The following is a 13409-nucleotide window of genomic DNA, read 5'->3' as shown; positions in this document are numbered from 1 at the left end:
AATGATTTGAAAAAAGATGGTCGTTGTTTGACTTTTTCTTTTCGCTTTTATTCCGTTTCACGTAGGAAGTCAGTCGATAGTTGTGTTCAAAAATGGCTACATCACTAAATCATTCAGTCAATATGTCGGAAGTGATTTTGGATTTGGACAAAGTCACCAATATTGGTCATCCTTGTTGGGAATTGTTGCAACCAAATCCAGATATTCACGAAATGTTCGATGAATATAATAATTTGTTCTTCGGTGGTATTTTGAATTTTCGCGTTGTTCTCGATTGGCACTCATTGCCGGGCAACGCTGCCACAAATGCTGGTGCAACCAAACCACCGGAAAATGTTCGAAACGGTAGAATGTCGATCAGCCTAAATAAGAATTTACTCGTTGTGCGATCGCGTCGAGAAACTATCGAAATACTGCTTGTAAGTGTAATTATCGCATTTCTCCTCATCCGTTTTTCAATTATTTTAATGAATCGATGTTTTACAGCATGAGATGATTCATGCATATTTGATACACATAAAGAAAGAAGACAGGCCCCCAAATCACCATGGCCCCAATTTCCAAGCAAAAATGAATGCCATCCGAGCACAAACGGGATTAAATATAACGGTAACTTGATTGACTTTCATTATATTTATTTGTTTGGGTGCATTTTGTTTTTGTAACTGATTTTCATACACACGGTGCAGATCAATCACGACTTTACCGAGACGACTGTGGATAAGTATTACAAGTGGCGATGTCTTGGGAATTGCCGAAACATGGCGCCATACTTTGGTTTTATTTGGGTGAAAGGAAAGACACGAGAACCATCACAGAGAGATCTGATGTGGATTAACCGCGAACAATGTGATCATCAATTTGAACGGTATGGCGACAACCCGAAAGAATACTTGACACATTGGGATTGCATCATCATATTCAACAAATTTGTGTCGGAAAACAAAATTCGCATAAAAACGAAGAAAGTGCGTTTGGAAGACAATAATGATAATGTCTACATGGACGACACGTTTGTAATGGACATCAACACAGCCGGTGAAGATCCAATCGCAAATAAATACTACGTGAACTTTGACCGTGAAACAAAGCAATTCATTAATGTTGATAATTACTTGAAAGTCGATACAGATAATAGTTTGCATGATGACAGTCGCACGGTGTGCATGATTTGTTTGTGTAAAATTGCCGATGAAGCTGTCATCCAGCACTTGGAACAATGCACCGGTATTGAATTCTCATTCGATTCGAACGAATCGTTGCCAATTTTTAAAATTGATTGATTTTTTTTAGCTTTTAACGTCCAGTTGGCAAGCGAATTAACCATCGCGCAGATACAAACCTTTCATTTAAATTCATTCTATTGTAGATTTAAACCGTCGCTTGAGCAATCATTCCAGTGCTTAGTCAGGTCATGCATTCAATTGCTTCTATGAAAAAATGCCATGTTATTTTTAGTTCTATTTTATACTAGATGCAGCTACAAATGCGTTGAATTGGCCGCTTCCTACAGCGAATTGTATTTATTACTCCTTTTATTTCATTATTGTTATCATATTTGTCTATCATTTACTAGAATCAGTTTTTTTCATTCCATTTTAATCTTTAGTTGTACAAATTGATATTGTTTAGTGAACAAAGTTCACATAAATAAGAGAATTGTTAATCAGCTCAATCGAAATATACATGATTTTTTTGAAAAAAATGAAACACATTTGCCAAATTGCCCAACAGTAAAGGGTCTATGATACTGAAACAAAATGTTTATTCTTGATGATTCCACTCGAAATCTGCAACCAATGAAATGTGATCAGATGGAAATACAATCGACGGTATTGCTGTCAATGACCTTAACTCTTCATCGCTTGGTAATGGAACGGCCTGATGGAAAAATGGATGAAATTTTTTTTCATTGAACATCAAAGAAATGACCAAAAGGAAATCGATCAAGGCTGATCTTTTCAAGCCCCATTCAACCCACCTGTAATACACGCAAGTTGTTTGTTTCATAGAAAATGTAATCCAAACATGCAGCAAAGCCAACGGTGAAGTTGGTGTATTTCGGATTGTTGTAGGCCGATTTGATATCAAACGGTTGCTGTAGTGTAATTCCAACAATGGCTTCCTCAGCATCTGTCAAATAGAAAATAGTTGCATGATAACTGGGAAGCATCACTAGAACTATGAGCGTGGCACTTACTACTTTGAAAGTCGATAAAATCATTGGGAACGAGTTTCTCCGTCATCAGCTTATAAATTCCACATTCGGGCACACTGTTAAAATCCCCACAAAATATGATGGAGATTTGTTGTTTGCTCAAGTTCAATTCAGCGATGGTGCTCTCATAGATGTGCTTCACGTACAACATAAAGAAACCGATTTGCAGTAAGCGGATGTGATCGGCATCGGGATGAAAATAAAGATGAGTATTGGCCACAATTAAATACCGTCCATTTTCTTTTGATTGTAACACCGTGACTTGAAGTGCCGTTGATAGCGATAGCATTCGTTCGCATAGTTTTTCATTGTCTTTGATTTTTTCGTATAATTCTTGGAAGTATGGCTGTTTCGTCATGTTTTCACTCAAATTGAATCCATAGCTATGGACGAGGGAAAATTTATCACGATGATAGAATGTGGCCACACCCTCAGCTGTGCCACCCTTCTTCTGTAATAATCCATCCATTCCATCGTTGCCCAAACACAGTTTTAAATCCAAGTCAAACACCTTCGAGTCGACTTCTTGCAAGCAACAGATATCCGCATGATAGCCAATAATTTCGCGAATGAACAACTGCTTTCGATAGTCAATGGCCAGAGCAAACGGTGGACAGTATGGAAAGAGTTCTTTGCGCGAAAAATCACTGTCCGCATAGTAATCGGCTAATAAATTGTATGAGACAACCCGAAATTGAGAACCATCCAGTCGTGTTGGCGTGAATTTTTGTTTCTCCTCAAAGGCATCGTAACCGGGACCAGCTTCAACCAGGCAATTTGATATGATCTCAGCTTTCGGGCCTTCTTTTGTGTCAGACTTTGGCGTACAAACGAACTGAAAGACAGAATGGAACGCATAATGAACATTAATGAATAATTGAATTTGAACAAGAGTAATCTTTAAATCAAATTTAAAATATTTACTTTCAATTTATGACGCAAATCATTGGGTTGAACTCGATAGAAGAATCCCTCCTGTTCGCATTTACTCCAAACGATATTCGACTCATTTTCATTTGTCAACCCTTTGAACCATTCGAATTGGCATTTATCTTGTTCGGTGAATACAACTTCAAATTTTGCCGGATAGCAATCGAAACCCACAAGAATGACTGTTGGCATCGTGAGCTGACCCACATACGGATGATTATATGCGACTGCAAATTCCTGGCCACATACTTTTAGTTTTGTTGTCTTGAATTCATGGTCGTCGACATTGGCTGAAAGCAAAATATTGAAAATCAAATTATCACAACGTTGACAAATTGGTTGAAGTAAATTTGTCATCTAGACAAGCTAAACTAGATAAAAATTGAATTTACCAAACACATCCAACCATGTTGTGGACTCATTCTTGTCAATCAAAAAGTCAATTTCGAATTGATTGACATCGGCTGTGGTGGTAACAGCTTCACCCTTCTTCGGTTTTTTTGCTTTCTTGAATTTTTTATTATGCTCTTTTTCGACGTTTGTTCTGATTCGAGCTAGTGTTGATGTGATGGTCTCACCAATGCTACGTTGAAAGTTGAACACACGATCAATGTTGACATCTCGGTTTTGATAACGAAAAACTAATTCAAAGTTGGCTGCGTCGGCGTGCCGTCGTATATGCGCAACAGCCATATTTACTATACGGTGCCAGCGGGTCATTCAAACCTAAAAATAGAGAAGAAAAATATGGGCATTTACTTTAATAGGTTTTCTGACTGAATTTTATACCTAAAATTTTGGAAGAAAAAGAAGAGAAGAAATTTTCAAAGAAACTACAAGCCAAAAAGGAAAAGACGTTCTCCGTTCATTTTTATTAAGATTATTTATTTAATTTTTATTCCTTCTAAAATCGTTTATGAACTTAATGTCACAATTTTACATGTCATTAAAAATAAATCGACCAAAAAAAGAGACATATTTGCAAAATAAGATCTAAATGATATTTCGTCAATTGTTTTTATATTCTCATTTAATAAATAATCAATTTGATTGTTACTTTTTTTCATTTCATTTTATAATTAAAATATTTATTTCATTTTCATTGTTTGTTTTGTTTTTTTTTTATATTTCAATTGCTACAGAAATCGAGTAGAAAAAAAATAGACACAACAAAGAACAAAGACTGTCTGCACCAAAATGAAAAAAAAACCAAAAAAAATACAACAAATGACTAGAAAGTTAAGATTACTATACGAAAAATGAAAGAGAAATAAATGACAAACAAAAGTTATTTTGTTAAAAGGCAAATGTGATAGAATGTTGTTCGAGTACATTCGACTACGTTATTGTTCGATTTTTTTTTTCTCAAAAAACTATACCCATTTGATATTCACTACATCTGTTTTTTTTATTTGCATCTTCATCATAATCTTCTTGTGTATTTTTTCTGTGTTTTGTTGTTGTTGGTGTAATTTCTTCTTGTTTCTCTTGCGGTACGAAAAAAATATATTATTTTGATTGAACCCATCCCACTCGGAACCAAAGTCAAGAAAAATCAATGCACGTGTGTCATGTTCAAGCTAGTGTAGTGTGTTTTATTTAAAAATTCCCTTTCTCTCGAGCTCGCTCTCTCATTCGCACGAAGAAAATAACAATATATTGGTTTCATTTTTTTTCATTTGTTTGGTTGTTGTTGTTTGCTAGAGTCGTTAGTTCTAAGAAGTTAATTTTTTTTTTCTTTAAATTTATTTAATTATTTTAGTTTTAAATTTATTTTCAAGTGAATGTGTCATTTGTTGTTGTTTTGAGTGGTTTTTTTTTAATCTAATTCATTATTGTAAATTATTTGCTCTGGCTGCCATATGTAGATTAAATCTGGGTTGCTTCTCATCATCATGTATGTATTTATAATTTTTAACTATGCATATTTTTTTAGTGTTTTTTTTTTTTGTTGGTTTCAAATAATTTCAAATAATTTTTTTTTCTCATCTATTTTCATAATTTAGTTTTGGTTTTGTTTATTTGCTTCTTATTTCATTTACTTGATTTCTATATTTTTTTTCTTCTTCTCCTTGTTGTTCTATCTTTTGTGTTGTGTCTTATAGAATTATTTATAAATGAAATCTTTGGATTTGATGATTTAGTTAACATGAAAACTATAATGATTTCTTGTTGCTGTTTGTTTCTTAGTTTTTTTTGTTCTTCTTTTGGGTGAATTCTACTTAACCGAATACTTTGTATCATTATTGTTATTTGCAGCTGTTCCACTTGACTTAAGTTCAATTAAATAACTTTGCTTTTTGTTTTTTCTTCTTCTTCTTCTTCTTCGTTTTATTATTATTTAAATCTCTTATTAAATCTAACACAAGAACACCATCATGTTTTGTCTTAATGTTATTAAATTAATTACAATCTCGCATTTCTTTTTAAGTAGTAATTCCCGCGTTAAGTTAAATTTAGTTGTGGTGTTTTTTTTTCTGGGAGAGTAGAGGGAGGAATGGTGAATTTATTTGTTTCAAACCTACATATGAATCTGCTTATAATCGGGGTTCGTGGATTTGTGTGTGTGTGTGTGTGTTTGTGTACTAAACAAATATGTTTCTATACAAATTTGTGATTTGAAAGCACGAATTTCAACTAGATGTTATGGACTACAAACTGATTAATTTTACGACAAAGAGAAGTAGATTGGTTTGCTATTGACATTTTGGTTTTTTTTGTTGTTGTTTGTTTTGCGATTATTTACAACTACAAATGAAAATAAAATCTGTGTGAATTGCTAGTGGTTTATAGCGAGTTCGATGAATGAAATTCGAGCCGAAAAAAATTCGAATTCTATTAATTTAGAGGAAAAAAAACTCTGTTGCCTAAATTAAATTTTAGAATTGTGTTTAATACACAAGGTGGACTTTTTTTTGCTAGAATTTGGACAAATGGCGAATAGAAAAGGATATTCTTGCCTAGTTGATGATTGAATCTCCCAAAAGAGATTTGGGAGACGGTCTTCTTCTTCTTCTTCTCATTCTTCATAAGCATCAAATCAACTGAGGAAATGAAGAGTCGAACCACTGGTTTTTCCATTTTATTCGAATAATAAAGCTCTTATGGTATACATTAAGTAATGATAATTTAAATGAGCGCGCGCTATGTACAATTAGAATTCTAATCACTGCTGATTAGATGTTCGATGCTTTAACTTCAACCGAAAATATTCCTCTTTATACAAATCAATTTCAAGCTTTTCCCATTTCCATGTCAATGTTAATTGAACAAAATTATTTTACTCTCTAGTCTCCTGATGTGTGTGTGTGTGTCATTTATTTGCTTTATAATTATAAACAATGAGTAAATAAATGAAAACAACTAAAATATATATGTAACTTTGATGCTTTCTTTTGTTCACGTTTTATTATTCATTTCGATTTAAAATATATCATATTATTTTCTTTTCTAAATTACAACGTTGATTTATTATTTGCTTGGATTGCTTTGAAAGAAAAAAAAACGTATGAAACAAACACAAACTTCGAATGTGTGTATCTGCGGATGTGTGTCTGTATGTGTGAGTGTGTATATGTGACCATTGGCCGACTGATAAGAATCCAGTTCAAAACATCGTCTATTCCACCACTTCATTGTATCGGAAACTAATATCACCAGTTGAATGATTATTATTTTACGTTAGGTACGTATTTATTCACAGAAGAACAAATGCAAGGAAAATTTAATTGGGTAAGAGAATAACCAAAAATAAAACCACCTTTTCGATGACAAAAACTATGAACGAATGGCTGCGTGTGATAACACGCTCTTTCTCTCTCTCTCTCTCTCTCTTCCCTTAATTACACACTCTTTTGACCTCAAACGATTATTATATTATTTATTGAACTTTATTTATGATTTTTCTTTTTGGGTTTTTTTTTCGTCTGCCCTGGAATGCATCGTTGAATTGAGTCTGAATATGCTAAAGCAGATATCTAGTAGTTTTTATTCCATTAGTTCAGAGTGTGGCGCGTGACTGAGTGAAAACGTGACTGAGTGTGTGTTGTGACTGGGTGAAAAGTACCTTATCCGTATCATACAAATGAACAACATGCATTTACATTTATCGAAGTAATTCCATATTTTATTTACTATTTTTCTTTTCCTTTTATTACGGGCTAATGTTTAATTTTTTGTTCCGTGTGTGTGTTTTTCTGTCTTCGTTTCGATTCACTTCCGGCTGCGGCTGCTATGTGTCAACAAATTCTTTTCGTGGTTTTTGGAAATTTATACAGTACAATTTAATCCATTTACTTGATTATCTTTCGGATGTTTTGGTTTTTTTTTCCTGTCTTTTACGGTTGCGCTATTGGGTCAGTTTGTTTAGCTTTTTATTGCCGTGTTAAATGAATGCTCTGCATTTGATCTGATAAAGAGAAAACAACAGCGACGAAAAAAATAAAACGAAGAAAACTGAAAAAGGACGAGCACGAAATTCCAATGATTGTGATAATGTAGCTGATTCGACTTGTGGTTGTGGTTGTTATTGCAGAATTTTTATAGCGATTTTTCGTTAGCCTTTGATTAATGCAAATTTTAAATTTGGCTCATTTGTTCGTTTTTTTTTTCTTCTCCTCTTCGATAACATCCATACTTGTTTTTATTGTGTTTCTTTTTGTGTCTTTTTGCATATTTTTTTTATCAATTTTGTGGTTTTAGTTTTCTGAATCGGGTTGTAGTAGCTCTATGTATCCATACGTTCCTCCTTTTTCTCACTCTCTAAGTCAGCTTAATTATTTATTGATTTACATTTAAACGTGCCATTGTAAAGTGTTCGTGTGTGTGGTGTGTGTTAGTTGAGTGTTCCTGCACTTTGCTTCTGTTGCTTCTGCTGTTTGTGTCTCTCTTTCTCCGTGTGTGTCTTTCTTTTTAAATTTAATCGTGGCTATTGCATAGATTTCTCTTCAATTTCGTCTATTTTCTGCACTCATTTGTTCACTCGTTTTCTTGTCCATCTGTTTAATTTAACAATGTTTTTAATTTGCGCGAGCATTTCGGCAGTAAGACCTGCCCTAACTAGTTGTTGAAGGCATTGGTGAAACGGGTGATGTTGGACTATGGATTGAATCACGTGGACAACCTGATATTGTAATTGCTAATTTCCGTGATCCGGCATGATCACGATGCTCACAAAGCCAAATACCTTGCCATGTGCCCAATGTTAATTTACCATCCGTAATTGGAATACTTAATGAACTACCCAGAAAGCATGCTTTCACATGTGCTGGCATATCGTCGGGACCTTCGCACGAATGTCGATACGGTACATCTTCCGGTACGATTTTATTCAACATCATTTCCATATCGTCTCGAACATCGGGATCCCAGCTTTCGTTTAGCGCTAAACTGGCGGATGTGTGTAAAATTTGTATGTGAAATAGGCCAACCGAAAAATGGCACAGCTCTGGAATTTGACGTAAAATTTCGTCGGTAACTAAATGAACACCTCGATGTTTTGGTCGTAGATTAATTTTTCGCTGGAACCACGCTGATCCAATTACAATGCCTGGATTCGATGTAGCCATATTTTTTTGGGGAATGTTGTGTTGTTGGTTTGGTTTGGTTTTGGTTTCGTTGGCGTATGATTTTCTCACTATATACGGAAATTTGTGTGATTTGATGGCTCTACGTTGTGTATGAGTATATATATGTGTGTGTGTGTTGAACGTGGTTACGTTTATGAATTTTACTTGTCTCTCTCGTGTTCTATCGTGTGGCTTCTACTGCTCCGTTTTGCAAACGCTTATCACGTTTGCTTCGAAATTTTGCAAATCCTTTCGTTTTTTTTTCTATCCCATATGAATTGATTAACACATTTATTTAACGCACACTATTGCTTCTTATCTTACAAATGAATTTTTCTCTTGCTCGTGTCTCTCGTCGCCGTCGTCGTAGTCGACCAATTTTAATGTTGGAAGGTTACACACTAGTTTCAAGTTTCAAGTGATTTTTATTACACACGCAAATCTTTATCAATTCAATTACGGGTATTGAACGCTTATGAAATACGTTTTGGTCAATGTTGGTAAATTGTATTGAATAGAAAAATGATAGGGACAGAGAGAAACTGTAAAATTCCACCGAAAAAAATAAACAAAACTATCGAATAAAAAACTTCATTTTGGCCATTTTTTTATTTGTGTCACTGGGTTTCACGACGATTTCGTTTTTTTGACAATTATGAAATGTCAGTTCTTTGGGAACAAAAATTCAACAGAAAAAACACCTACACCAACAAGCAAAACACACACGCCACTCACATACACTCATACGCATCTGCATACGCACACTCTCTCTCTCTCTCACACACAGACACAAACACACACACATACTCTGCCTTGGTGCTGTTATTATTGTTGCAAGTATGTCTCTCACTTCATACTCACATTTGCCACGAGTGTTCTATCGCCGTAGTTTTACACAAACCCATCGGCATGTGCAACTTTTGTGACATCGTTTTGTGTTGGATTTTTAATTCAATCACTTCTTATACTAGAATAATTAAAAATATTGAAATAAATACGTACGCAAATTCGGCTCCGAACAAAATAATCCGCGTGATCGTCGATGTATAGCTGTCGGGTTTGTATGGGATTGTTTATGAAGGCATGTCGAATATGTGTCTGTGTGTCTTGAATATGTGAGATGGCAACACCACGAATTTCACTACACCTTCAATGCAAATGACAGTTGCCGTTTTCAATGTGTTGCTCGGAGTGTATGTGTGTGGGCAGTAGCAGCATGAACGCGGACTACGAAACCATAACCTTTAAATGACTTCAGAATGAGAAGAAGAACGAATAACGCAGTGGTTCAGTAAACAACAAGTTTATTTCCCAAATGTATCAATGAAATCTGTGATTTGTTTTATGCTTTGGGCGAAATTTGCTTCCGTTTCACCCAACAGTGGCACCACAATGCTTTCATCGTACGATTCTTTTGCTTCGTTGAGAACCATTTGAAAGATTTCACATTCGATGTTTTCTTTGACTTTCGCCTCATTGTAACCACGTTCCTTTAGACGATCGTACAAAATCGTGTTGTTGCACTGAATGACGAAAACGGCATCGAACCATCGTTCCGGAAAGAATTCGCATGAATGATATTCAACAATATTTCCACCGGATTCCATTTCAGGCTCCAAATGATCCATAAGCTGTGGAATGATACAAGTGCTTTTATGTCTAAAGCATTGTTTGAACTTGGGTTGATGTCATGGTTCAACTTACTTTGTCTTCATCTAAAACTGGACACTCCAATGTTTCATCGTATTCCTCAACGAATCCATTGTCTTTGGCAATTTTCGAAACATCTTGCCATTTCATCGAACGTTGTTTGGCTATTTCGGCACATATCTTTGATTTTCCAACACCAGGCGTGCCTTAAAGAATGTTTTTCCAATTGAAACTTGAATGAATATTGAAAATTCTTACATTCACCAATCATTAAAATAGCTCAAACTCACCAGTTATGAGAATATTCGGTGATGTCACGGTCATTTTAGCGATTTATTTGTAGAAAAAATTGTGTGTAACCGAACGTACGATGGGTATACGGTGTGTTTGTTTAAATCAATGGTTGCAGCTGTCAAAGTCGTTTCGACATTCGGACATCAACATTGAAATGGATGCATTCAATGACACCAAACAAATTGTTTTGATAAAAAAAAACAACATAGACCAATTGGCTACTATCAATGACTATGCCAAAATAGTAGTTGTGTGGTTTGGCAACACAATTAATGAATGAAAAAAATATGTTTATCACTTATGAATTGCCAACGTGGATATGCTATCAGCAAAAACATCTAAACTAATGAGCATATTATTTTTTTTTCTTTGAAATTTTTTTTTTATGCTCATACGTCAAGCTCAACGGAGCACCAATATTGGTTGGCTCTACCCTTATCATTTTACAAATGGTCAAATATTAACGCGCTAACCAATATTTAACTGTTTGAATTAAAGACGGTTGCATCGAATATACAGAGAAGTTCTATTAAATGTTTAGTCTTGAAGTTGTCGTAGCTCCAGTGGCGCAGTCGGTTAGCGCATGGTACTTATAGGACAGTAATAAGCAATGCCGAGGTCGTGGGTTCGATCCCCACTTGGAGCATTTGTTTTTTTTTCTCGTTACATAAGTTCACAAAGGTATCATTTAAGAAATTCAAATAGAAACTTTTGCCTCACGGAAATCTCGCCTGCTCGCTCACCTGCTCAGTCATCTGTTGAACATATTTCAACAAATTTTTTTTTTTCACCGAATTGAAAGAAGTTTGACAGTTTCAATCAACTAATTTCCATGTAAAATCGACCGCTAAACATTTTACAAGCAGTTAACAGTAGCCTACACACACTAGAAAGTGAGTAAAAGGGTGTTTGTTGGCAATAATGGGCGATTTCCATACATTTTTCGACTTTTTGGGTGATTTTTTCCATTTCTTCGGAAATGTGAGGCTATAGCCTCGTTATAACGACCAGTTTCTGCCTAAAATCGAGCGCCAAACATTTCCTCAGTACAGATCAAGTATATAAAAGTATCACAAATGTGAGAAAAATGGTATTTGTTCAATACCGTTTTGTATTTTGAAGTCAAGGCACTCTGGATTCATATTCGTTATGAACGAATGAATCATATTTCGGTGTTCATGGTCAAAATAGTCGATTGCGAATTGGACTTCACTATAGCTCACAAAAGAGCAGTCAATGACAGATAGCTGAGGATATACAGTCACTCACAAAATTGTCTGTACACCTCACGATTTTCATACAAATTGGCGTTTTTCGTGTCTCAATTCCTGTGGATTTTTTATTCTGAAATTTCACTATTTTGGTCTTCAGGCCTTCCACCTACAGTATACCAAAAATCTTCGAGGTTCGATTTCGCGAAGCATATTTTTTTGAGACACGAAAAACGCCAATTTGTATGAAAATCGTGAGGTGTACAGACAATTTTGTGAGTGACTGTATGCTGAGCATAGGAACTCAGAAAGCTGAGATTGGGACGTTTGGATTTTGTGACTTGCTATTCGTGCAAATTTATGTGGAATTTTGGTGGAGTGTTGATGGAGTGTAATGGAAAATGTGTTCCAAACTCCCCTCCATCCCCCAAATTGGTTTGAATAGCACGTCACAAAGTCAAAATATCCCAATCTCAGCTTGCTGAGTCTCTATGCTCAGCATATATCCTCAGCTATCTGTCATTGACTGCAAAAGAGCATACCTTTAGTGCAAAAGCATTTATTGCTCTCCCTAACGCAAACGCCATCTATTTGGTGCGAACATGAAAACAAACAAAGTGACTCCAGTTGCCAACCAATATATGAATCGGTGGAAATGAGGGCAGTGTATAACAAATATGCCGAAGAAAACGAACCACAGCGTTTCCTCTATATAGAGATGTTGTTGTAGTATAATCCTGTATGGATCAATTTGTTTGTTTTCATGTTCAAGATGAACAGATGGCGCTCGCGGTGAGGCAATAAATGCTTTTGCACTAACCGTATGCAAAAGAGCTAAACGAAACAGTGACGAAAGCATCGGCTTCAATTGAATGTGTTTGAAGGGATTGTGTAATATGCGAATATTACAAGAAAACCAAAATGAATAACTCACTTCTTCTTCGGGAACCTTTTTCACGTGATTTTATTTTTAATTTTTTGTCAAAATTTTCTTTCACCGAATTGAAAGAAGTTTGGCAGGTTTCAATCAACTAATTTCCATATCAAATCGATCAAATCAACCGCTAAACATTCTACAAGCAGTCAACGGTAGCCTATACACACTGAAAAGTGAGTAAAAGGGTGTTTGTTGGCAATAATGGGCGATTTCCATACATTTTCCGACATTTCGGGCGTTTTTTTGCATTTTTTCAAGCATAAAAGACTAACTACCGATTTCTATGAACTAATTACTATGTAAATTAGACCGCTAAACATTTTGAAAGCAGTGAATAATAGCCTAGAACCACTAAAAAGGGAGAAAAATTGTGTTTTCTTGGCAATAATTGACGATTTTCATACATTTTTCGACATTTTGGGCGATTTTTGCCATTTCTTCGGAAATGTGAGGCTATAGCCTCGTTAAAACGACCAGTTTCTGCCTAAAATCAAGCGCCAAACATTTCCTCAGTACAGATCAAGTATATAAAAGTATCACAAATGTGAGAAAATTGTATTTGTTCAATACCGGTTTGTATTTTGAAACTGGTGTAAAGGTAA

General features: G+C 35.1%; 4 protein-coding genes and 1 non-coding gene across 6 annotated transcripts; 2 read left to right on the top strand and 3 right to left on the bottom strand.

Moving 5' to 3' along the window:
• The first annotated feature begins 78 nt into the window (after window positions 1-78).
• Window positions 79-1558, top strand: LOC129565728 (DNA-dependent metalloprotease SPRTN-like). The gene is made up of 4 exons (XM_055440898.1): window positions 79-419; window positions 487-609; window positions 690-1227; window positions 1294-1558. Exons 1-4 carry the CDS (start codon window positions 93-95, stop codon window positions 1434-1436), a joined length of 1131 nt encoding a protein of 376 aa, XP_055296873.1. The 5' UTR covers window positions 79-92; the 3' UTR covers window positions 1437-1558.
• LOC129565724 (2',5'-phosphodiesterase 12) lies at window positions 1492-9856 on the bottom strand. Of its 2 annotated transcripts, none has more exons than XM_055440894.1 (6): window positions 9718-9856; window positions 3541-3874; window positions 3143-3438; window positions 2201-3053; window positions 1982-2133; window positions 1492-1881 (listed from the first exon to the last, which is right to left on the bottom strand). In XM_055440894.1, the coding sequence occupies exons 2-6, from the start codon at window positions 3866-3868 to the stop codon at window positions 1765-1767; spliced, it is 1746 nt and encodes a 581-aa protein (XP_055296869.1). In that variant the 5' UTR covers window positions 3869-3874; window positions 9718-9856; the 3' UTR covers window positions 1492-1764. The 2 variants fall into 2 exon arrangements, with proteins under 2 accessions (XP_055296869.1, XP_055296870.1); XM_055440895.1 differs by lacking the exon at window positions 9718-9856 and adding an exon at window positions 9040-9134.
• LOC129565730 (UPF0047 protein YjbQ) lies at window positions 6218-8715 on the bottom strand. Its single transcript, XM_055440900.1, has one exon. It carries the CDS (start codon window positions 8713-8715, stop codon window positions 8203-8205), a length of 513 nt encoding a protein of 170 aa, XP_055296875.1. The 3' UTR covers window positions 6218-8202.
• Window positions 7247-10801, bottom strand: LOC129565729 (adenylate kinase isoenzyme 6 homolog). The gene is made up of 3 exons (XM_055440899.1): window positions 10656-10801; window positions 10420-10571; window positions 7247-10346 (listed from the first exon to the last, which is right to left on the bottom strand). Exons 1-3 carry the CDS (start codon window positions 10687-10689, stop codon window positions 10020-10022), a joined length of 513 nt encoding a protein of 170 aa, XP_055296874.1. The 5' UTR covers window positions 10690-10801; the 3' UTR covers window positions 7247-10019.
• A 415-nt stretch (window positions 10802-11216) lies between these two features.
• Trnai-uau (transfer RNA isoleucine (anticodon UAU)) lies at window positions 11217-11305 on the top strand. The gene is given in 2 exon segments: window positions 11217-11254; window positions 11270-11305. It is a non-coding gene; the product is annotated as a tRNA-Ile (tRNA).
• The last annotated feature ends 2104 nt before the right edge of the window (window positions 11306-13409 follow it).

This window comes from Sitodiplosis mosellana, unplaced genomic scaffold (genome assembly GCF_009176505.1).
Source record: "Sitodiplosis mosellana isolate CC-2019 unplaced genomic scaffold, AAFC_SMos_1.0 Smas_scaffold_3, whole genome shotgun sequence".
Lineage (NCBI taxonomy): Eukaryota > Metazoa > Arthropoda > Insecta > Diptera > Cecidomyiidae > Sitodiplosis > Sitodiplosis mosellana.
Note: the sequence above shows the minus strand (reverse complement) of the source record. Positions and strands in the feature narration are given on the sequence as shown.